General features: G+C 35.1%; 2 protein-coding genes and 1 long non-coding RNA gene across 3 annotated transcripts; 1 reads left to right on the top strand and 2 right to left on the bottom strand.

Moving 5' to 3' along the window:
- The first annotated feature begins 5,628 nt into the window (after positions 1–5,628).
- Positions 5,629–7,134, top strand: LOC124435929. The gene is made up of 2 exons (XM_046985860.1): positions 5,629–6,403; positions 7,037–7,134. The coding sequence occupies exons 1-2, from the start codon at positions 5,629–5,631 to the stop codon at positions 7,132–7,134; spliced, it is 873 nt and encodes a 290-aa protein (XP_046841816.1).
- Positions 7,135–7,734: 600 nt separating this feature from the next.
- On the bottom strand, positions 7,735–10,650 carry LOC124435931 (uncharacterized protein K02A2.6-like). Its single transcript, XM_046985861.1, has 2 exons — positions 9,589–10,650; positions 7,735–7,872 (listed from the first exon to the last, which is right to left on the bottom strand). The coding sequence occupies exons 1-2, from the start codon at positions 10,648–10,650 to the stop codon at positions 7,735–7,737; spliced, it is 1,200 nt and encodes a 399-aa protein (XP_046841817.1).
- Positions 10,651–20,645: 9,995 nt separating this feature from the next.
- LOC124436696 lies at positions 20,646–23,443 on the bottom strand. The gene is made up of 4 exons (XR_006945440.1): positions 23,212–23,443; positions 22,945–23,016; positions 21,752–21,816; positions 20,646–21,636 (listed from the first exon to the last, which is right to left on the bottom strand). It is a non-coding gene; the product is annotated as an uncharacterized LOC124436696 (long non-coding RNA).
- Positions 23,444–24,191: the final 748 nt, after the last annotated feature.

A 24,191-nucleotide genomic window follows, 5' to 3' on the forward strand; every position in this document is an offset into this window, starting at 1 on the left:
GAGCAAACGGTTTGGCGACAAAAATCGATGTCGAAAAAACATAGGGAATGCTTACAAAAAGGTGGAAATGCCAATGGAGAAAGGTGGATCCATATCCAGTTGCCTTGCCTATCTGAGCACAAAACTCACCCTATAGGAAGCGTAAGGATAGATTTAGTCCTAGTTTTTTTACGGTGCAAGTCAATGCCTTGCTATATTGTTTTTAAACCTTACGTTTTAAAATTGACTCCTTTATATGTAGGCTGGAGGTCTTCATCAAGGAATTCATAAGATGCTTGTTTCCAAGATCCAAGAATTGGTTGTTGCTGGGGCTTGCTCAGTTAAAGAAGTTAGGAGGCATCTTAAAATCTACGTGGAGCAAGACCTGTACAAAGCAACAAAGGCACCCGCTAAAACCAATCGGAGATTTTATCCTTCCACATTAACAAGGCAGTCATCAAAGAAAGATTTTCAAAATTTGACCAAGAAAATCTTCAAAAGAAAATCGAAGACTGGAAACTCAGGTGTCCGACGAGTCTTTCTTCTTTCGCCCGCTTGCTAAATATTCAGCAGAGTCTTTGATTGCTCAAGAAAATAGTGTTGATAACGAAGAAGACGACGATGACGATGATGACGATGATGATGACAACACAGTTTTGCCACTGTTAATCAGAAACGTCTTCTAAAGAGATATGGTAACGAACTTACCCTTGTAGATGCCACTTACAAAACGACAAAATACAGCCTCGCTTTGTTTTTTCTTGTGGTAAAAACCAATGTAAGCTATCAAGTCGTTGGTTCTTTTGTCCTGCAAAGTGAAACATCGTACGCTACTGCGGAGGCTCTTCAAGTTATAAGAGGGTTGAAACAACGAGTGGAATCCAGCGTATTTTATGGTAGATTACTCTGAAGAGGAAATGTCGGCGATAAACCGAGTATTCCCAGGTTAGTCAGGAAACCTAGAACTAAACTACTTTCAAAGGCACACACAATGCTACACACCTCTTTTGTTTTTAATTGAGGCAGAAATATGCAAATTTCTTTTTTTGTGGGGTGGAGTAAAAGGTACAATCTAGTCAATACACTTCATGTTAATTGTACGTATATATTGCAGAATGTCAGACGTACATCTGCGATTTCCATCGAGAGCAAGAGTGGGAGCGATGGCTTTCAAAAAGTAGCAACGGACTGCTCCCGCTAAAAAATATGATTCTAGCAAAACTTCGATTAATTGCCAGAGCGAGGACGGAGGCTGATTACGAGGAAAATGTTAAAAATTTTAATTCATCAGAAGAATGGAAGACAAACCCAAAACTGCGCAACTGGATTGGCAATACATGGTTATCCCAATACAAGGCAAGAGAATTTTATAATTTGCTAATAATATCATTCTTACAGTACTCATCAATAATTACAATACATGTTGATTTCGTTAATTTTCTCGCGCGGACAAAATTGATAGAAATAGGTGTTGACCTTTCGAAAAGATCGACTGCTAACAGTCATAAACACAAATAATGGCGTGGAAAGGCAAAACAAAGCTTTCAAGCATGAATATTTGGATGGCTACAAGAATTCAACGTTGAGCGTCATGCTGACAGTGCTAATTGAAAACTTTTTGCCCGACCATTATTTCAAGTACTTATTTTTTTCTTTTTATTTACTTGAACAAGTCTCTTAGGCGATGGCGAAGCCAGCCCGATCTTTTCCTCCAACAAACCAGATTTCTCAGCAAAATTATTGTTCATTTCTTTAGAAATTCGATGCCATTCATTGTCTTTCCATTGATTAAACACAAAAATATATGATTTGTAGAGGTACAAAAAACGGGCTGGGGAATTCACTGCTGCTGTTAGCGCTAGTATTTTAGCAGCAACAACGTTGGAAATTCTTGTCTAATTTTACAGATACGTCGAATTAAATACGAAATTGCAGAGCAATTACAGGCAGTACAATTATGATGTCCCGTCATACCTTCACGAAAGACCACACTCTATGATTAGGCATTGTATGGAAAGACTTGCATCGTCAGAAGATACCCTTGCATCACACATCATGGTTGTTGACGAAATGCGTGGAATTTTCAAAGTTCGAAGTCAAGACGACAAATGCAAGTTTTATACTTTGTCGTTTGGAAGTGATCCAGGTGACCTTCCAAGCTGTGATTGTTATGACTGGGAAAGACACAGGTTGCCATGTAAGCACTTCTTTGCGATTTTCAAGAACTTTCCACTTTGGTCATTTGATAAACTACCGAAGTCGTACACGGAATCTCCATTTTTAACAGTTGATCGAATAGGTTTCACGTCTGTAATGGAAACAAAGACATTTGAGGTAAGCCAATGTCACTCCGATGATTCTTCACAAACCGTCGAAGCACCAGAGGAAAGCGAAATCCACGCAACTAAGGACAAGAACATTTTCCCCACCATTGTAGCTGAGCTAAAACGAAAGCCATCTTCACATAGAACAGAAGCCGCAAGATGCAGAGAACGGTTGGGACAAATAAAGAATTTAACTTATGTTGCTGAGGGATGGGGAAATGGCAATGTTTTGCATGAAGTAAAGGTCAAATTAGATGAATGTTATAAAATACTGACTGATGTTTCTCCAAAGAAAAATGGTTTAGTGTTGGAAGTGCCAGATACAAAGAAATCTGCCCCAAAATGTAGCGTCAAAAATAGCAAGTGTTTAGTAAATCCGTCTAAACCCATCCCAAAAACCGGCAAAGAAAAATCACTGGTCAGGTCGAAGTGGTGCAAAAGCAGCAACTTTAAAAAGAAGTTATGCTTCAACATTAACAGAAATAGAAGGAAAGCAAGCAAAGATTGGACGAAATTATTCAAATATTCTGACAGATGAAATAAACTCTTCCCATTACAGACCTATTGAGCCCTTGAACAAAGAATCAGGTAATAAACTGGAAAAGATCGTTCAGACCCCAAAGCGTGGATTTTTTAAACTTAGTGACATTAACATAAATATAATCATCACCAGAAAAGAGTTAACAGATCACATCATTGGTGCTGCACATAATATTTTGCAGAAAGAATTTTCTGTCGTACTTGGTTTAGAAAACACAACACTTGGCCCTGTTACCAATTTTTCTGTACATCGGGGTACTTTTTTCCAGATTCTTCACACAAATACTCATCACTGGGTATTGGTTTCAAATATTGAATGTCAGCCTGCTTCAGTCAATTTATATGACAGTTTGTACAATGGAAGAGTCAGTTCTTTAACAAAAAATAAATTGCCAACCTACTCCATGAGCCATCACCATCAATCACAATCAACATACCACATGTCCAGTATCAATCCAATTACGTTGACTGTGGGGTGTTTGCAATTGCATTTCTTGTGTCATTACTTTTTAACAAAGATCCAACAACTTTGATGTATAATGAAGGTTCCATGCGATCACACTTGTTGAGTTGTCTGAAAAAATATGAGTTCATTCCTTTCCCTTCGACAAAGAAAAGGAAAATTGATGACAAGAGTCAAATCCAAAGAAAATTGAAATTTTCACTGATGTGCCACTGTCGAATGCCATGGAACCAGAAAGATCTTGAAAACCCAGACCTATGGTGTACTCAGTGTGACAAATGCTTGGAGTGGTTCCACAAAAAGTGTTCACCAACAATGCCAGATTCAGTTTTCCACAAGACAAACGTCACTTGGAAGTGTCCAAAATGCGTATAATGATTCAAAAGAATAAAATGCTATAGAGGAAACTCAAAGTTGTAACTATAGAAAGAATTGTTATATTTTGTATTCAATTGTAAGAGTTTCTCTGGATTTTTATTAATGATTTATTGAGCTTTCGACTTGGTGCTTCGCGCTTATATAATATATATGTGCATGTACATTCATGTGTGCATGCACACACAAAAAGTAACCACTTTATCAATATTTCAATGTTCAAGGTGACTATTAGCAACTTTCCATTTTTGATATATATACAAATATGTACAAATAGCGACAGCAAAAACTTGTAGACTTTATTTTACAAATATGTAATATATATCTAAGATGGTAATTGGTTTCCTTCGTTACTTAGTTACCTTGAACATTAAAAATGTTACATATGTAATGTAAAATTACTATTACTGATTTTCCCTTTATACTACATGAATATGTTGTTAACAAATTGCCACTGGCACATGCAAAGCATAAAACACAATTGGCAAGATTATATTCTATAAAAAATATGTCAAAAATTTAGTACATAAAGTGATATCAAACCATCGTCTAACAAAAAACCGGGGAAATGGAGAATAAAATGTCTAGAATTTTCAATGTTATCTTACCTTTCTTGATAAGTTGATTTAGATTTGTTTTACTGTAGAACAAGTGATGGAGAGCTTACATATGTAATACCAGTGGGCAAAATACTTTCAAAACAAATTGTGCTTTAATTTGCTTTATGCTTTCGGGTTTCAACACATTTAAGGCTGAAACACACTGGGCAGTCGCTTCAGTCGCGCGTCCAAAGCGAATTGATGCGCACGCGTCAGTAGCTTGAACGCTAGAAACACACATGCAGCGAACATCGCGACTTTTACCTTGGCGTCTATTGCACATGGCGGTGATTTTAGTTTGTTACAGACACAGATATCACTTAAACTTTTTATTTTGGCCTTTATTATAGCTACTAATATATGAATATTTACTCAGTACAAACTACTATGTGGAGAAAAGAGAACAAGCCAGTTAAAACACGCCAATATGTCCATTACGCGTATATTGTGGATAATCTTATTCTGCGCACTTAGGTTGTGCATTAGGGTTCCAGTTTGAAGCTCCTATTGTCCCTATTTGATAAGTCATATAAAAACTGAAAGATTCCAGTGTGAATTCACTATATATTGCCTTCGTTTTCCAAGGTATAATCTATAAATTTCGTATGATGCTTATGACAGGAAATATGATATGCATTTAGGAAGTTAAAATGTATCTATTGGCCAATCAGTATAAAGCGATTGCAGCGACCAAAGTTAAAGTTCAACATGTTGAACTTTCACTAGCCTACGCGACTACGCTACTAGCTTAGTAACCACGCAAAGCGGTAGTTTTAGACGCGCGACTAAAGCGACTGCTTAGTGTGTTTCAGCCTTTAAAGTTAAATAAATGTGTAATGGTATAATATTTTTAAATTCTAAACTGCTATTCGCCGTTTCGGAAATGGTAATTACACTGCGAAATGGTTTATATTTTATAAAAAGCAAAGTGCTACCTTCCATGAGAAAAGATAGCTATATAGTCAAAATAACAATGAATGAAAGATCTCTTGTGCAAAAAGCTTTCTGTGATTGCCCTGCTGGAATTGATGGATGCTGCAATCATGTAGCTGCTACATTGTTCTTGCTGGAATCTCTAGATTGTTCTTCAAATAAAGTAAACAATTTCGGCTTGCAAGATTCTGCTACTCATTGCACTTCAAAGCCTTGCACTTGGAATATTCCTAAAAGAGCAGCTAAAGCTTCCACAATACAGGACATGAAGTTTATAAAGCATAGTTATAACAAGGAAAAGTTCAAATCTGCTGAGGACATCTTAATCAAAAAAATTCCAGAGAAACAAAAACCATCAAATGAGGATCTACATTCTTTTTAAAAGAAAATAAAGATTCTGGAAGCTGAAACAGGAATGAAGACTGGTTTGAGCTTCATTATTCCAAAGCCAAATGATGAAAATAACTTTGGGACTTCTGAAACTTCTGACTACAGTCCTTCATATAGTGCTCATCTAGATGGTACAAGTATGCCGCTGGTTTCTCCAAACAAATATCTACCAATGTCACTAAATGAAATAAAAGCGAAGAGTGAAAGGGTTAAGAAAAGGTTGCTAGCGTCAGTGAGTGACCGCGATCGCATAATGGAACTTACTGTCAAACAACACGAGTCAAAACTTTGGTATGATGTTAGACAACCTCGTATAACAGCATCAAAAGTCAAAAGATGCTTAATAAAACCAACAACAAGTCCTACCAAAGCTATTGCTGATGTTCTTAACTATCATACACCAATTCAAACCAAAGCAATGAAGGATGGAATTGAATCAGAAGCTGGCATACTTAAAAAATATGAATTAATTTCTGGAAATACTGTTAGGAAGGTGGGATTTATCATTTCCTCTACTCATCCTTTTCTTGGGGCATCACCTGATGGAATTACAAATGACAATGTACTACTTGAAGTAAAAAAGGTCACCGCCAAAGAGAATGAATCTTTCATGGATACATTGTGCAGGTTGTACATTTATAAGAAAAAAAATGGGAAACTTTACATAAATAATAATCATAAGTATTATTACCAAATGCAACAACAATTGTTTTGTGCTGGTGGAAAAGTGTGTCATTTTGTTGTTTCTAATGGTATTTGGGTTCACATTGATGAAATTTGTTTTGATGAAGTGTTTTGGAGTAAGACTCTTCCTAGACTACAGCAATTTTATTACACCCATGTTTTTCCAGAACTTGTATATCCCAATATAAAATTTAATTGTGAAAGGTGGGGCAAAATTGTTCAATTCCCAGCCCAATTGTAATATAAAAGTTGTATTAAATATATTAATTTGTAAGTAATGATCATAAATGTTAAAATTTTGTAATTTTACCGTCCTATACACAGAGTTCTATTTACAATAATACAGACCGCAACATTTCATTTTGTCCAAATCTGATACATTGTGTCAATATTCAACTGCCCTAAAAATAATTATGTTATTAAAGGCGGCCAGAAATTTGATATACAAACTACTACAATCCATATGTCTGAGGCAATATCAGCAAGAGAAATGGGCATTGAGCGATCAAATATATGCCAGTTTTTTATTCTTTCCATGCACCTTTCTACATGAATTCGTAAACATGCTATTTTCTTGTTATGTTTGCTTTCTTCTACAGTAAATTAAGATTTTCCTTTGAGAAAATGAGGTATAACAAGTGATGCACCAACTTCTGCTAGTTCATCTTGTATTAAAAACCCTTTATCAGCCATAACAGCATCACCATAATTAAATTTTTCAAGATAACCAGATCTTTTTATTATTTCAGGATCACTAATTGGACCTGAGAAAAGGTCACTGGCAAATGACACAACCCCATTTGGTGTAATTCCCACCAAAGCTTTCATTGTGGAGTGGGATTTGTAGCTTGAATAGCAGGCTGCCTTATTGTCCAGGCTGGAGGGTGATTCCATTCAAATTTCAGTGCAGTCAATTATTGACACAACATCAGGACATAGTTGCTGGAATTGCAAAGGCATAACTGACTGAATGAGTTGTTTGCTAGGCCATTGAATACATAATGGCTCAAGCTCTTGTCTCATGAATCTTAACCAACTTCGCACAATGACAGAAACAGTGGAAACAGCAACCCTAAAACGATGAGCAAGATCTTTTTCTAGTAATCCAAGTCTAAGCCTTAAGAGTACCATAGTGAATTCCAGCCACTTTGTTAACTTTCGTTGACGGCCAATTGCTCGCCCAGAATTTGATGTATTGCTGTTTGTTTGAAAAACTCTATAATGAATTTTGTGGGTTTTGTCTTTCAATAGGTCAAAGCACATTAGGACATGGCTATAGTAGGAAAGCCAGTATAAAAAGCAATTTTGTCATTAATCATTTTAAATTATTAAGAAATTGAGGCTCGTTGTTTAATTTAAATGGAGCACTTTGCATTTCTTCTTTCAATTGTTTCACTTCCTTTTCTAAGACAGATCTGTCTGATTTTAAATCTCTGCCCTCTGGACTTCAACTTTCAAATTCTTCACGTAGAGCAAAACGATCATGTTTTATGGAATAAACTCCAACATTCTGTTGTAACTCTTCCAGACTTTTAGGATTTGAATAAAACTTATTCATGACTTTCATCATTTTTCTTTCCGCAATCTTCAACAATCGAAAATTAATTTATTTGAATAACTAGATGCGAGTTTTTCTGATGAATTGGATTTGAATGGAAGATCACTTTGTCTTTATAAAGTGTGCAGCCGAAGAACTCGTCCATATAAGCCATTGTAGATTCGTTCTTTGTAAAGATGTCGTACGTAAACAATGTGTGACCACTTTTCTCGATAAACGACAGAGAACTGGGAATATACGCCATTGTATAGTCGTTACCGAAACGTTCTTACTGTGCATATCGAAAAGGAAATATTTAAAATCAGTACAATAACCTAATCAATAAATTCTGCATTATTTCAAACGAGTATGTAAATTGCACAGTAAAAACTGTTAGAAGGTTAAATAGTTGGAATGTTATTAAACAAAAAGAATGATAGCACAGCTATCCAACAACTATAAACAATAGTCTATTATCTATCAACATTTGAAACCAACCTCCACCTTTGAGGTGCCAAAGTTAATTTCTCAAATGTTGATAAGAGGTTAATAAGAACGTTGACTGATTGCTTTATTCTTTGTTTAAAAATATTAGGTTATGCTCTATGATGTGTAAATGTGTATCTTGTAAAGTGTGTGTTAACTTCCACATGTTTAATTATAGAAATGATTGTAAACGTAATCGATATTATTTGTATAAGAGCTGAAATAAACTGACCAATCATAGTTTAGCGCACGTATGTAAATAGCTGTATCATTATGTGTATCAGTTATTTTATCTAGTCTTTCTTATATGTGTGGGAATAAATGTAATAAAACCTCCAGACATCAGTGTGATTATTTATCATGGCCACTGCATCAAACACAACAAAAACAACGTCATCAGTGTGTCAGAAACCAAATATTTTTAACAAATACATTTTCAATCGTATTATAGGGATTACATAAGCATTACAGAAAACAAATGTTATAAATTAAGAAAAGACGTAAAAACTCCCTGACAAATCAAATTTTACTGACCAGCTGTGATACACAATTAGTTTGTTGATTAACGAAGAATATTGGCGTCATGCAAAATGAGACGTCTTTGAATGAACTGCCATACAAAATTAAGTTATAAAATTATATTTTAAGACGATTGTAAATTACCCAATGATAGACTTTATGAAAGTGGTTTTTCCCGATTGATTTGATCCGGCTAAGGTAATGTTTAGCTCGGACTTCTTCCATTTATTGACTTGGTCTTTGTAGAATGACCAATCCAGTCCATTATTCCTTAGATATTTCTGTGCCTCTTGTATAAGATTGTCCTCTTTTTTTATTGAGTCCAACATTTGAGCCAGTTTTAGAATTAAATGAGCCCATTATTTAACAATACAACGTTTAAAACGACTTTTGAGACGATGCATTGGCAACTATGAAACCGATTTTCAAGCTTATTAACTGACAGAACAGTGGGGTTTTGTCTGAAAGCATATTTTTGATAAATAGTTCGTGGAATGATTCGGAAAAGAAAAAAATATGAAACTGTAGAGTTTTTATTAAGTGCCCTCTTATCTAAATGTCCTCTATATATATACATTACAAGCGGAAGTAATATTCAACACGAAGTGACGTCTACACATCTTCCCTTTTTAATATAATGAATAACTAATTAATAATAAATATTTATACCTATAACTATACAAAAAGTATCTTTCAAAAGTTTTCTAAGTTCAATCTATTTGGGGGTTTAATAATTCTTCCTGAACGGGTTCGAATTACCTTCGATTCCTGTTCATTGTCCAAACTACTAGAAGATTCGTTCACTTCGTTCTTATCACTGAAACTCAGCTTTCTTTCGTTCCTCTCACTGTTTTCCCTCAGATTTTCAGGATCAGGGATAAGATGTTTTCTATTTCTTCTTAAAACAGACTGCTCTGTCCTGACTATATATGATCTTGGTTTATTGGTTTTTCCCACAACCACAGCTGGTGATTTTATATCTTTTACCCAAACCTTTTCATCAGGACTCAAGTCTGGAAGGACTGAAGCTCTCTGACGACAATTAAAGTTTTCTGCTTGACGTCGTTTGTAACTTTCTTCGTCTCTTCTCAATTTTGCCGTATCAGCAAGCTTTGGAGTTAACTTTTCGGATATTACTGGTAGATTAGAACGTAATTTCCTCCCCATTAATAATTCTGCTGGTGAGTACCCGTTCTGCAATGGTGATGATCTGTATACAAGTAAACCTGAATAAGGATCTTCGGATTTTATGATTAAGTTCTTTGCAGTTTTTACAGCTCTTTCTGCTTCTCCATTACTTTGAGGATAGCGAGGACTACTTGTTAAATGTGTAAATCCCCATTCTTCAGCAAATTTGGAAAAAATAGCTGCAGAATACTGTGGACCATTATCCGACACAACTGTTTCTGGTATACAATGACGAGAAAATATGGATTTCATATGATTAATAACATCTTCTGCAGTTGTGCTTTTTTTCAAAGGAGCAATTTCAAAATATCTAGAATAATAATCTACTACAAGCACATAATTTTTTCCGCTATGTTCAAACAAGTCTGTAGCAACTTTCTGCCACGGTCGTTGAGGAAAACACGTTGTTAGTAACGGCTTTGCATGATTTTCTCTGTATTTACAACAAATGGAACAATCAGTAACCATGTTTTCAATGTGCTTACTTAGTCCAGGCCACCAAACAGATTCTCTTGCTCTTTCACGACACTTACGGATGCCTTGATGGCCAGCATGAATCTTTTCTAGAATATCTAAACGTAGCGATGATAGAATTATCAAGCGGGAGTCTTTCATTAACATTCCTTTCTGCATTGTAATTGTTGCTCTTTCAAAGTAATAAGGTAACAAGGTACTAGTAATTCGATTTCGGTCCGGCCAACCTTCCGAACAAAATTCCAAAAGTTTCGTACAAACCGGATCTTCTTGTTGGTGTCAGCGAATTTCTTCTAGCCTTCTCTCACTAGCTGGTATGTTTTGAACAATCTGTGCAACATAAATGTTCAAATCTTGGGATAAATTGTTATCAGATTTTGTAGGTTGTTTCATAATAGGAGCTCGAGACAATGCATCCGCTACAAACAACTCTTTTCCTGGTATGTGACGAATAGTAAACGAATATTTCATCAGCCACATCTTGAATCTCTGTATTCTTGGAGGAAGTTGGTCTAATATCTTCGAGCCAAGCAGAGGAACCAAGGGTTTATGATCAGTTTCTATCACAAAATCCATTCCTAAAATATAATCATTAAATTTCTCACAAGCCCAAGTTGTTGCCAATGCTTCCTTTTCAATCTGAGCATATCGTTCTTCGGTAGTTGTCATTGATCTTGACGCATAAGCGACTGGTTTCTTTTCTCCTTTCTTATTTAATTTCCAAAGAACTGCTCCTATACCATACGACGATGCGTCGGCTGCCAAAACAGTTCGCTTCGTTGGGTCATATTAGGCTAAAACTGGTACAGAACTTAATTCAGTTTTCATCTCTTCAAAAGCTTTTGTTGAGCACCTCCCACTGAAATTCATTCTTTGTACTCAATAGATCTCTAATAGGTTTTGTTTTTCAGACAAATTTGGAATGAATTTTCCCAATTGATTAACCATTCCCAAAATCTTCGCACATCACTCACATTTTGTGGCACTTCTATACCTTGTACTGCTTCAATCTTTTCTGGGTCTACTTGAATTCCATCTTCACTCACTATATTACCTGCAAACTTTACCATCTTCTTAGCAAACTCACACTTCTCAGGATTTAGTGTTACTCCAGCATTGTCAAATTTTTTCAGCACAGCTTTCAGTCTATTGTCGTGTTCATTTTTTGTCTTTCCATGAACAAGTACGTCGTCAATTATGCTTACTTGAACATCTTGTTTCTCCAGCAGCTGTTTCATCCTTTTCTGAAAATGCTCAGGTGCAGATTTAATACGGAAAGGCATTCTGTTGAAACAGAATCTTCCGAACGGAGTAATAAATGTAGTTAACAAACGAGAGTTTTGTTCTAGTTTTTCTTGCCAGAAACCAGAGTTACAATCTAGTTTCGAAAAATATTTTGATCGTCTTATTTCTGCCAAAAGACTTTCGATCTTCGGAAGTGGATAAATTTCTCGCAAGACCCACTCATTTAACTTTCCTGCTTTTGGAACAACAACCATACCAGCGCACCAATCGGTAGGAATATTAACCTTTGAAATAACGCCAAGTTTTTCCATGCGCGTCAATTCATCATGAACTTTCTTTGTCATCGTTAAAGGTATTCTTCTAGGTGTGGTTAACGCAAATGGGATAGCACCAGGTTTTAATTTGATGTTGTATTCTCCGTCTAATTCACCCAGACCTTTAAACAAGTTTGGATAAGTAGCCTTTATTTCTTCTTCCATATCACTTGCATCATTTGACTGAATCGCTTCGACTGTCGCTATTAGATCAAGGGCATTGATAGCTGGACGTCCCAACAATGGCTCTTTCAAATTTTTCACAATATAAATATCTTGCTCTGTTGTTTTGAAGTAGCAGTTCTCAATGTTGCTCGAATTTTCCCTTTACTGACAGCTTTGCTTGATTTGGCCCGAACAATTCTTTATTAGTTGATTGCATCCGAGTTATGCCTGTTTGCATAAACACCGGTTCTGGAATCACCGTCACATCAGCGCCCGTATCAATCTTAAATTTCACTGTAGACTTTCCTAATAATAAGTCGATTGCCCATTTTCGCTCATTTTCTATATCGTTAATTGTCCCAAGAAAAAAATCTCCTGGGGAATCCGTGCTTTTGTCATCAACTGATTGAATTTTTGCGCTTGAGTTACTTCTGCATACCGCTGCAAAATGCCCTTGTTTATTACACTTTAAACAAGTTTTATTGTTCGCTGGACAATCCTCTCTTTTGTGAATTGTTGATCTTCCACATCGAGAACATTGACGGTTTTTCTTTCTCGAATGTTGATCGGGACTCCTATTCTGATTCCATTTTAACTTCGATTTTTGTGTCGTATCATTACCTTTTCGTTGATTTGTTCTTACTCGACCAATCAGCCCATTTTCGCTGTCTCCTTTTAGAATATCGTGATGGTGCTTGACAAGCTCCGATGATTTCACCTCCCTAATAGCTTTCTCCAATGTTAATTTATCATCTTGCATTAGCCTTTGTGAAAGGTTTGCATTTTGTATACCGACGACAATTCTATCTTGTATCAACTCGTCTTTTAGTGTTCCAAATTGGCAAGTTTTCGCCAGTTTGTACAAATCTTCCACAAAGTCGATGACTGATTCTTTTTCACCCTGTATTCGTTTATTGAATCGAGCACGCTCGAAAATTGTGTTCGATCGACCAACAAAGTGCGATGCAAATTGTTCTACAACATTTCCGTACACCATATCTCTTTCGCTTATTTGAAAGCTTTTAAATGATCATTGGTATTGCCTCCTATAGCATATACCAAAGTATTGATTTGTACTTTATCATCTTTTTTGTCTAAGCCAGCTGCGATGCGATAACATTCGAATCGTTCAATCCATCGCTTCCAATCTTCGGGCTTTTTCGATTCTAATTTTTCTGGCAATGGAATTTGTGTTTGAAATGCCATTTCTTATTTATCTCCACGTCTCTTGTCCACTGGTCTTAACCATTTTAGACAGAATCCCATCACTGCCACCATGTAGAGCTTTTATTAAGTGCCCTCTTATCTAAATGTCCTCTATATATATACATTACAAACGGAAGTAATATTCAACAGGAAGTGACGTCTACACAGAAACATCATTTGTAACTTTGATTTAAGTATGTAAAATGCAAAAACCGGTTATTATCATCCCTAGTTGCATGAACTCTTAGATTTTAGACTTTGCAGTTCCTCAAAAGTAACAAATTTGGGTAAAAGTTGTAAATAAGACAAAATGTACTGACTTGAATAATCATGGACTGTCCAAAGGTGAATTTTGTTGTCAATAATGAAGCATGTGAAGCACATGGATAGGAAAGTTTTATCCACTATTATCCAGTTTAATAAAGCTGGTTCTCAAATTTTATAGTGATGATGTTGTATTCATCGTTAACAATAGACATCAATGCTCACGGCATTGCGAAATTTGTATGGGGAATTTAGCAAACTTTTACAATATTTTGTCGATTTTTCAGTTTAAATAAAGGCTGCAATCATTATTTTGATTTACGCATTAATCACACACAGAAGATAAATAGGATTGAAGAATTAATGACGAGTATAGCACTCATATAAGTAATCGCACGATATGTTTTTCACAAGTACAGGAAGCTCAAAAGACTGGCTCAAAGAAGCGACTTGTCTATTTTAAACTCTTAAGAAAAATAATGATTTTGGGACCAACGAAAATACGAAATAAAATTAACTTTCTTTCATTTCTGATTCAAATGTAATGCACCAAACGTAATGCACACACTTCTTTTGGTACTTTCAAGAAATTTTGCAAAAGCTATGCTATGTTATATTTTAATTGTAGTAATATTATTACAATGTTATAAATAGTAAGACAGATTTGTTGCCCTTAGATAAGTTGTTAATAAGAATTTTTAAATTTGCTTACAGAAACTTTTATGTTGCGGAAAGCAAATAATTAAACATGCTGTTGAAATTTAATAATGAAATACAGATAGAAATGATGATATTTTGATGGAAATTCTAGAATGTGGTTTAATTACCAGCCTGACTCCATTCTTTCATTTGTCTTAAAATATGGGCACGTGTATTTCACGTTCATTTCAAGCTAAGGTGAATTCAAATAGTGATATTGACCTTTGGACAATCTTCTATCATTGGTATTAGAATCTTTATGCTAAATTCAATAGAGCATATCCAACTTGTTTTCATGTTTTATGACCTTACAAAAATGCAAGCTTTTGTAATTGGTGGCTACATCAATACCTTTTGAAAAGATAGATAATTTTTTAACGCTTATACAGAAATTGTTTTGCAAATCTTTGACACTTTATTTATGTTTGTCAGTTAAAGATCATAAAAACAATATTTTATACAGAATTGAAGCTGACAAAAGAGCGGCCGCACCAGATGACAAATCAGCTTCCTCGTTAATATACACCATCTTTCCATTTTTCTTATAATACAATCACATTTGTGTATATTATCATTGTATCATATTATTACTATAAGCCTTTCGATAGCATCATGAGTTTTAGAAACATACTTATTTTCAAAAAAAATTTTGTGTTACCGTAAATGCTCGAATAAGCGCCCAGCTTCCAATAAGCGCCCCGCTTCGAATTAGCGCCCCCCCTAGGACTCAAATTTTGAAATAAGCGCCCCCCTTCCAATAAGCGCCCCCTCGAGAAAAGACGGGTTTTGCTAAGCGTCCTCTCAAATAAGCGCCCCCACCCCCACCCTTCCCCGATAAAGATGAACTTCGGTACTCAGTTCGATACACAGTATTTTTAATTTTTTACATCGGTAACGGACATTCGTTAGAACTCAAAATCAATGTTCTTCAGAGGTTTGCTTCTCATTTGCTTGATTTCAATATCCATGTGGGCACATAGGAGCTTTACTTTATCAAGTTCCTCGTTAAACTTTGCTCCCAGTCGCCGGCTTCGTGTTACTGCTTTAAAAGTTCCTGGAACAACTAGGCCGTTTTCAAGTTTTCTTTTTCCAGTTACTTTTACCTCCACCGCATTATCCTCATGAGCTCGTAAAAATGTAAACACGAGGAAGGAAAGTTCAATGGGCGCATGTCCAACCAGCTTGCCACTGTCTTGAATAAATGTTCCAATCGCATATTCATCGTGCTCTTTAGCCTCCTTTCGATCGTCTTTCCGACACACTAGCCGTTCTCCAAGCTGTGGTGACCATTCAGCTTTATAAACATGGTGTCCTCTTATCACAGACGCAAATTCTATTTCGTAAACCATTTGCCAAGTAAAGGTATAGCTTGAACGCGCCATGTTGTAAACAGCAGATGAATGTCACACACGTGTTTGGTAGCACGTGATACAATTGACGGCAGGCTTTCTTTATATATACAAAACATTTCACGATGTTAAACGCATTGTACAATACACATGCCCTTTTAACGGGCACCAGGAAATCGCTTGGAGAACATATCAAGTTTCACAAAATGTTAATGTTGCTTTCTAGAATGTTAACGTTTTCAAAATTTTCATACTTATGTTACAGTTAAGGTCACAAGAAATAAAAATACCAGTGTCATTTTCACGTCAAAAATCCGAAAATGAAATAAGCGCCCCTTCAATAAGCGCCCCTTCGAATTAGCGCCCCCCTCTCGCCTCCAAAAATTAAATAAGCGCCCCGGGCGCTTATTCGAGCATTTACGGTAATTCAATGAGACAGTTATGCGCTAACAAGTGCTTTCAACAGCGATGTTGCCAGTCAGCAATCATCAGCATTATTCTTAGGAAATCGATATTTTCGCAAGTCACTAGCTTTTACTCAGTTGTGGACTTAATAACAACAATAAAAAAGACTTACCATGTCTATGAAATTATTTTTGCTGTAAATTACAAATTAGCTTTTTGGTTTCGTCAAACCTAACGTAACCAAGCTGCATATTTATTAGGCCCAGCAATCATTTTCACGATCTTTAAAGGTCATGATAATGTAAATTCTCGAAACAATTGCCAGAAAAGGATTGTTGTTTGAATTCTTTAAAACAAAAGCAACTTGAAACAAATTTGTATATTTTGTGTGAAACATCACAATTGTTTTAAGTGAGTGTTAACATTGAGTTTCATAGAGAAACAATAGAATGTACCTTCATTGTTATCAAAAGATTATGTTCTTTGTAAAGATAAAAGTGTCAAAAAAGTTCTGCAGATGTTCTCCCTAAATAAACAACGAAGTATTCTCAGCCTAAACCACAACTTTACAGTCCTTTTCAGTTAAAATATCTATGGTTTTGTTATTGGTTTCAAAAACTTCAATTGATCTTTACAAATTTTTATTGATTGCTTAATTTTGCCAAAAAGTTCAAAGTGCAGAGTTCACAGTTTTTGGAAACATTTCCCTATGCTAGAAGCAGACAAAAATTCCATATTATTTTTAGGAATAAGACACAAAATATTAATTTTATAGGTCTAGATCTGGCTCTGAGGCAATTGGAAAGAAAACTAAAAAACAGAAGAGATATGGGATCATCTTCTGGAATCTTTGCTCACCATCAACTTGCTGTTCATCAACTTGTTGTGAGGCGTTTGATGCATTTCTCATTTTTGCCAAATCGAGATTCACTGACAAAGAGAAAGAACATGTTTGTAAATGTAGATCGTCCAGGTTGGTATAGTCCTGAGAAGGACTGTTTTTGTTGTTGTTGACTGACGTTTCGACAACCTTTGCGGTAGTCATCTTCAGAGTCAAATGAGGAGTAAACGTCAGGTTAGCAGTATTTTTTATCTGGTTCTTACGTCATTGTATTGTGTATACAGGAAATGTGTATTGTCATTGTGAATTAGTGTGAAGTGAAATGTTTTTAGTTGTGAAGTGTGATTTAGGTGTGATGTTTTTAGTTGTAATGTGTGGGTGTCAATTGTGTATTGTCATTGTGAATTAGTGTGAAGTGTAATGTTTTTAGTTGATCGTTTGTTTGTATTGTGAATAAGTCGTTTGTAAGGTGCCGGTAATTGCTGTGATCTGTTCAGGGGGGTTTGTTCTAAGTTGGTATACCAACTTTCTAATATAAGCCGTTGTCTATAGTCAGTACTGTAAGTAATGCATTTTGCCGAGTCCCAGTCAATGTTGTGCTTTGTGATATTCGGTGATGTTCGGCAATGTGATTAGTTTTGTCTTGTTTCTTAGTAGCTCGTTTGTGCTCAGTAAGTCTTATGTTTAAGTTCCTACCAGTTTCCCCGATATAGGAGGCGGTGCAGTTTATTTTGTAAACTGCACCTTGTCGTTCGTTGGGTTGTTCTTTTTCCTTTATGTTCGTCAATACTTGTCGTAACGTTGTGATTGGTTTATGTGCGACACGTATGTTGTATGGTCGTAAGATACGCGAGATAGTCTCAGACGTACCTTTGATGTAAGGTATCGTTGCTGTTGTCACTGAGTTGTTCGTTTCGTTGAGTTCGTTGGGTTTGTAAGTGTTGCGTTTGATAAAGTCAGAGTTATAGTTGTTTTTGTCAAAAACACGTTTGAGATAGTTGTTGTCGTTGTGTAGAGCGTCCGGTGAATCACAAATGATTTGTGCACGTCCTGTTAATGTTCTGATTGTGGTGGCTTTGTGTGATGTAGGGTTGTAAGATGATTGGTCTAGTAGTCGATCAGTATGTGTTGGCTTGCGATAAACTGTTGTTCGTAGTTTTTGATTGTCATGTTTTACCAAACAGTCGAGAAAAGGAAGAGTTCCGTTTTCTTCGACATCTTTGGTAAATAGTATGTGGCTGTTCTCTTTGTTGATGTGAGTGTGAAAGTCATCAATCTCGTCGCCATGTAGTGCTGTGATTGTGTCATCTACGTAGCGGAATCAAAAAGGTAGTGCATGTTTGTAAGTCGTGAGCGGGTTAAAACCATTTACTTTAAAGAGAAAGAAATTGCTGAGAAAATTTCAAAAAATCTTGGCAAGCCTTTCAATTTTGTTTGCACCATCACTGATAACGAAACAACAGTCGAAACTGTTAAAGGTAGGGAAATTGTTGAAGGTTTGGTTGAAGATAAAACTGATATCTATGTTATTCACAACAATGGCGGTGGAAATGATGAGTTTGAGCGTCTAGATGAAGATATTTCATTGAAGTTGGTAAAACGTCGAAGAGATTTGTTTCTGCATTCTTTGAATAAGACAGTTTTTGTAAACACAAAGGATTCCAAAGAAACCTTCCAAGAAGCCGAAAAGCACAGAAAAGATCGAAAACAGAAGTATTGAGGCGTTGCTTGTATTGAGGATTTTACAGCAGTCATTTGATTCCTTCATTAAAAAACTCAAAGATAGATTTTGCCATAACTGGAGACTCTGGAACAGGAAAATCATCATTTATCAATGCTGTGAGAGGGTAATTTATCTTTTTTTTTCAAATCAAAACAAAAATGTATTGAATTAATTGATTGATTGAAAGTCAGCCACAATGGCTCACGACTAGTTTCATGAATATGAATGTGTATACCTGTAAAATGCTGTATCGGTCAAGTTGATCTTTTATCAAGCACATGACATGAAATTGGACATTGAAATAATTGAAATTGCCTCATTATTCAGATAATTCAGTTATTTTTCTTAAAAAAGAAATCCGTTATCCAAAATATTAATGGCCTGAATTCCTGTAATCACTGAACAGACTTACATAAAGTTGCGATGTTATGTATAAAATATTCAAACTGGTGTTAACTTCATGAATTTGAGAATTTTATCGTGTAGTAATCAAATAAATTATTGATTTTTTTATCAAGTTTTCTTTCGTTCAGAATCAAAGGTAGTAAAGAAAACGGAGCTGCACCAGTTGGTGTCACAGAAACGACAAATAAGCCCACTAAATATTCACACCCGAATAACAAAAACATCGTTTTCTCGAATCTACCAAGCATTGGAACACCTAAATATCCAAATCTTAAAGAATAATCTAAAAATATTGGCGGTCTTGAAAAGTACGATGCATTTCTTATTATCTGCAAAGATCGATTCACCAACTTTGACAGAGCTGGCTGAGAAAGTTACGTATGATCTCAACTAAAATTTTATTTTCATTCGTACCAACGTTCATTACGATCTCGAGAATGCCAAGAGAAACAAAGAGCCGCTTGATGAAGCAACAATCTTGACGACAATGAGAATTGTTTCAAAAACGTGATAGGTTTGATTGAGGATGAGAGAGATATCCACATGATTGACAACAAGGCTACAGACATATACGATTTTCAACGCTCGAAGGAATCTATTGTTGAGGCTTTGCCAGTTGAAAAAAAAGGAAAGTTTTGTTGATTCTGACAGTAAATTGACATACGCTACCGCGAGAATGAAGGCCAACATTTTGAAAGGTATGACATTGCGAAAGTAGTTTTTTGTTGAAAGTTTCTCTTTTGCTTTGTGAAATGTAAGGAAATTTTTAATACACAATAATCAGTGATATTTTGCATACTGAACGATCGAGGCACATGTTCCACACCATCGGTTTTCTTAGCGTAAATTGTTTGTTTGTTTGTTTTTTGATAATGGTATTACCAGTATATGATGAAAGTAATCCCAATAAATTATTTAGTTACTTTGCACTGGAAACTAGAAAAAATAAATGCATAATTTTTCATTCTCTTGTTAAATCTTTGAGTACGAATTTGCTTTATTACTTACCTGATAAGTAGTTTGTTTGATGATTTTAATTAAAAACATTTACATGCATTCGCTCTTCACTGCAACCTTTAAAATGTAACTTTAAAACGAAGGCTTATTGACTAAACCAATAAGAAATATGTTGCTCTTTCAACATAATTATAGAACGGGGAGAGGGTTGTAACAATTTTTGTATTCATTATTATTATTTTATTTTTTAGCTCAATTATCCAAAGTAATTGTTTTACTGATGATTGCTGAATCTGAGCCTGAAGTTTTTAAGAATCTGATTTTGCAAGAAGTCATTTGATATCATTTGAAGTCTGTTTTTACAGCTTGGAAAAAAAGGACAAGAGCTCCTCAAGAATGTAGAGCTTAAAAAATAGAACAAGAGCTCAAGAAAGAAATGTCTGTTGGAAATTCACCTGCTAAAGTGCAATGGGCGTATAATTACCTTATAGATTGCATCAACAATTTGAAAAATCGACATGCATGCATGAACTAACTTCCAAAATGTTTTCCACATTACAAAATATTGCTAAGTCAATCAGTAGACAACACGAAATATATTAATCTCATTTTAATATATCTCTATATCTCACGTTTCATCTCAAATTAATAAATGCACATAGTATAAAATCTTGCCATTAAAAATATAGTTGTTAGGGTGTTTTTTTAATGACAAAAACACGAAGATCCAATTCTTTTGTAATTCTTTATTGACTTTGCACGAAATTTAAGGTTCAAACACAAGCGCACAAAATTTGCTATTTTTTATTTTGTTGACAACATCCTCACATTGCTTGCACAGCTCGAACAAAATTAGAAAATTAAAGCGTGATTCGCAAATAGTAGATTCACTCATTTCAGTCACCTCTAGAACGCAAGCTCATTGGATGGTGCTTTATCAACGCGAGTGAAATGGCTCATTTAAGACGACTCAAACTCCTCGGACGACTTTCTGAGAACCAGCATGTTAGTAGATGTAGATCGTGTGCGTTTTATTAAAGTCCTGAGAAGGACTGTTGATCAGTGTTGATGTTGACTACCGTTTTGACAATCTTGTTGACCAATGAAAAGCTTTCACCGTCCATAAAGCAGGAGTACACAAGATATGTGGCGAATTCTTTCACCTCCCCGTCAATTCTTGTTGCTATCCTTTTTTGAAAAACTTTTTTCCCATTCCTCAGCATGGTCTGCTAGTTACGTCATAACCACCATGATGGATCATTTTAATAAATGATTGTAGTCAATATTTTAGCTGTTTAAAAGGTGATCTTGTACGTTATGTATGGAATAAGAATTTAATACATTTAAATCCTAAAGAAATTTTTTAGTAATCAAACTTAACTAACAGATCGAACAAGAAATATATATTGCTTTATGTTCTGAAAATAATCATGACGAAAAGGTAAATGAAGTATAGCGAGCCGTTTTAAATAACAAATGTTTTAAGCCCGTTTTGTACAAAAAAGATTTACAATTTAGTATTGCCAGCCTGTATATTTAATCCTTTTATGCAAATTCTTCTGTATTTCCTTCCTTCAAAAACAAAAGATTTTTTAGAAATGAATAATAATGCTTCATTTACATAACAGGACTGTATTTGCGAACTGAAATCAGTTCACTGACACTAAATTCAAAGCTACAGACGTACTTTAAATTCTCTCCAGTTGCGAAAATCAATTGCTCGACATTCTTCAAACTTCAAAGCAACGTTTGCTAAGAAAACACAACTCAATTCAAGAGCCATTATACCAAACTTACAGCAACCGACATATTTCAAGTTCATTCAATCTGGAATAATACATCGCAAAGTTATACACACATCCATACGACAAACACAATAATTTGTCTTTACCAAGTGTTATTGTGAGAAATGTTGGTTTATCACGACATCATATGATGTCTTCCTCTTCAGGTAAACAATTAAATACTTCAGTGAAGTGTCGATGAGCTAAGTTGTGATTATTGTGTGCATTGTGATTAAGATTAAGGAAGCAGTTGTACTGTTAAGAAAGGATTTATTTCAAAATTTTCGTATTGTGAGAAATGTTGGTTTATCACGACATCATACGATGTCTTCCTCTTCAGGTAAACAATTCAATACTTCAGTGAAGTGTCGATGAGCTAAGTTGTGATTGTGTGCATTGTGAATTTAAGAATAAAATATAAGCTTGACTATAAAACATAAAACATTTGTAGCCTTAAAGTGCCCATGCAGTGAAATATTTCTACTCTATTTTATTCGCTTATTCAAAAGCGCTTGCACACAAAATCATTTTTGTGCCAACAGATCTGAAGTTGGTATTTTCAAACTGATTTTATAGCCGTCAAAAGTGGTGATTTTTGACCATTTTAAACAATTCATTATTTATTAAATAACCAACCATAATAGGTTGGTTATGTCAAATAACCAATTTGCCAAAACATGGTTATTTAACAAATAACCATTTTTTGGACTAGCATAAGTTTGGCTATATCATATAATCAATTGACAAAATTTAGTTATTTAATAAATAACCATTTTTAGTTCGGTAACGATTTGGTTATATCAAATAACTAATTGTACGCCACTTGGTTATTTGATATGATACCTTTCATGCAAATCTTGTATATTTTTAGTCGTTACTATCTAAACAATCAAATGAAACATTGACAACCATAGCATCAACCCTAACCTTGATGCCAAACCAAATTATGAAAAGGTAGCTTGAGCTGGAATTCTTTGCTACAGAGAACACATGTTAACAAAAATGTTAACAAAAGAGTGTCTGGAAAAACATCTCTAGTGACCAGGCACATAGTAAGTTGGTAACCCAGGGGTCAATTGTAAAGAAGTCAACGTACCTGGACAGGCTGGATTGTAATAAAACTAGCATTAGAACTGTTTTGGCTTGAGATGTCATCAGCCATTGATGCCTGCTGAGTGAGAAAAATACTTAAAATCTGAATCAACGAAATATCTTTGATTTTATGTAGCAAGCCACTGGTTTGAATGACCAGTGGATCATTTGTCTCGTGCTCAATGCTCATCTGTCAAATTTGTTTAAATCAACAAAGACAGACTACTGTTGGATTGACATAAATTAAATGCGAAATAACTCGCTCGTTTACCTCTATTGTATCCAAAGTTTGCGTGGTTACCCTTCCTATCGCTTCTGTCAGCCTTCTCGAAATATCGTTTGTATTATCCGCCATGTCTTGTTTTGCGCGCTTTCTGCTTAAATCAGTGAACTACAATATTGAACCGGAAGCCATGTTTCATAACTTTCCACAGCGGGAGAGGGTAAGTAGAACACGAACGTTACGTCACCTTAAGTGTGCCAAGTGTAACTAAATTCTTTGGTTATTTGATATAATCAAATCGGCACCAAACTAAAAATGGTTATTTAATAAATAACCAAGTAGCGTACAATTGTTTATTTGATAGAACCAAATCGGTACCGAACTCAAAATGGTTATTTATCAAATAACCAAATTTTGTCAATTAATTATTTGAAATAAACAAACTTATGCTAGTCCAAAAAAATGGTTATTTTTTAAATAATCATGTGTTGGCAAATTGGTTATTTGACATAACCAACCTATTACGTTTGGTTATTTAATAAATAATGAAATTAAACATTAAAAATTCTGAAAATAATAAAGAAACACTTCGCGCCCCATAAACGTCAGTATCCTAACTTACTGAAAAACAAAGCAAAGATCTCTTTTCATGCATCTGCGGAAATAGCAATTTTGAAAATTTCCTATAACGTGCTCTTCATTTCTACAATTTTGCTTGTTCAAGGTGTCTCTTTGCAAGCAAAACGCGTTCAAAATGTTTCATCAAGTTTCAATATATCCACGAAAATCCGTACAACGTGTGTGCTTGTCGCTTGCCAAAAAGTTTGGACGGTTATTAAAATTTTGCTACATTGCGCACTTTATTGTTTTATCTCATTACAATTCTAAGAAAAGCAGCGTGTTTACGTCACTACCGGTGATCTAAGCTCAGTAACCATCAAACTAGAAAAAGCTAACTTTGAGACCCAAAAAGTGAAGGAAATAAAATCTTTGTTTTATAAATTATATCACAAGTGTATTAAAACTGT

Source organism: Xenia sp. Carnegie-2017, unplaced genomic scaffold (assembly GCF_021976095.1).
Source record: "Xenia sp. Carnegie-2017 unplaced genomic scaffold, XeniaSp_v1 HiC_scaffold_16, whole genome shotgun sequence".
Lineage (NCBI taxonomy): Eukaryota > Metazoa > Cnidaria > Anthozoa > Malacalcyonacea > Xeniidae > Xenia > Xenia sp. Carnegie-2017.

Excerpts from the sequence above, each read along its gene's own strand:
- LOC124435929 (XM_046985860.1), top strand. The coding sequence starts at position 5,629 with ATGAAGACTGGTTTGAGCTTCATTATTCCAAAGCCAAATGATGAAAAT. Across the intron at positions 6,404-7,036 it reads TTTTGATGAAGTGTTTTGGA|GATCACTAATTGGACCTGAG; the intron begins GTAAGACTCTTC and ends TTATTATTTCAG.
- LOC124435931 (XM_046985861.1), bottom strand. The coding sequence starts at position 10,650 with ATGCAGAAAGGAATGTTAATGAAAGACTCCCGCTTGATAATTCTATCA. Across the intron at positions 7,873-9,588 it reads ACAATGAACAGGAATCGAAG|ATTGCGGAAAGAAAAATGAT; the intron begins GTAATTCGAACC and ends CGATTGTTGAAG.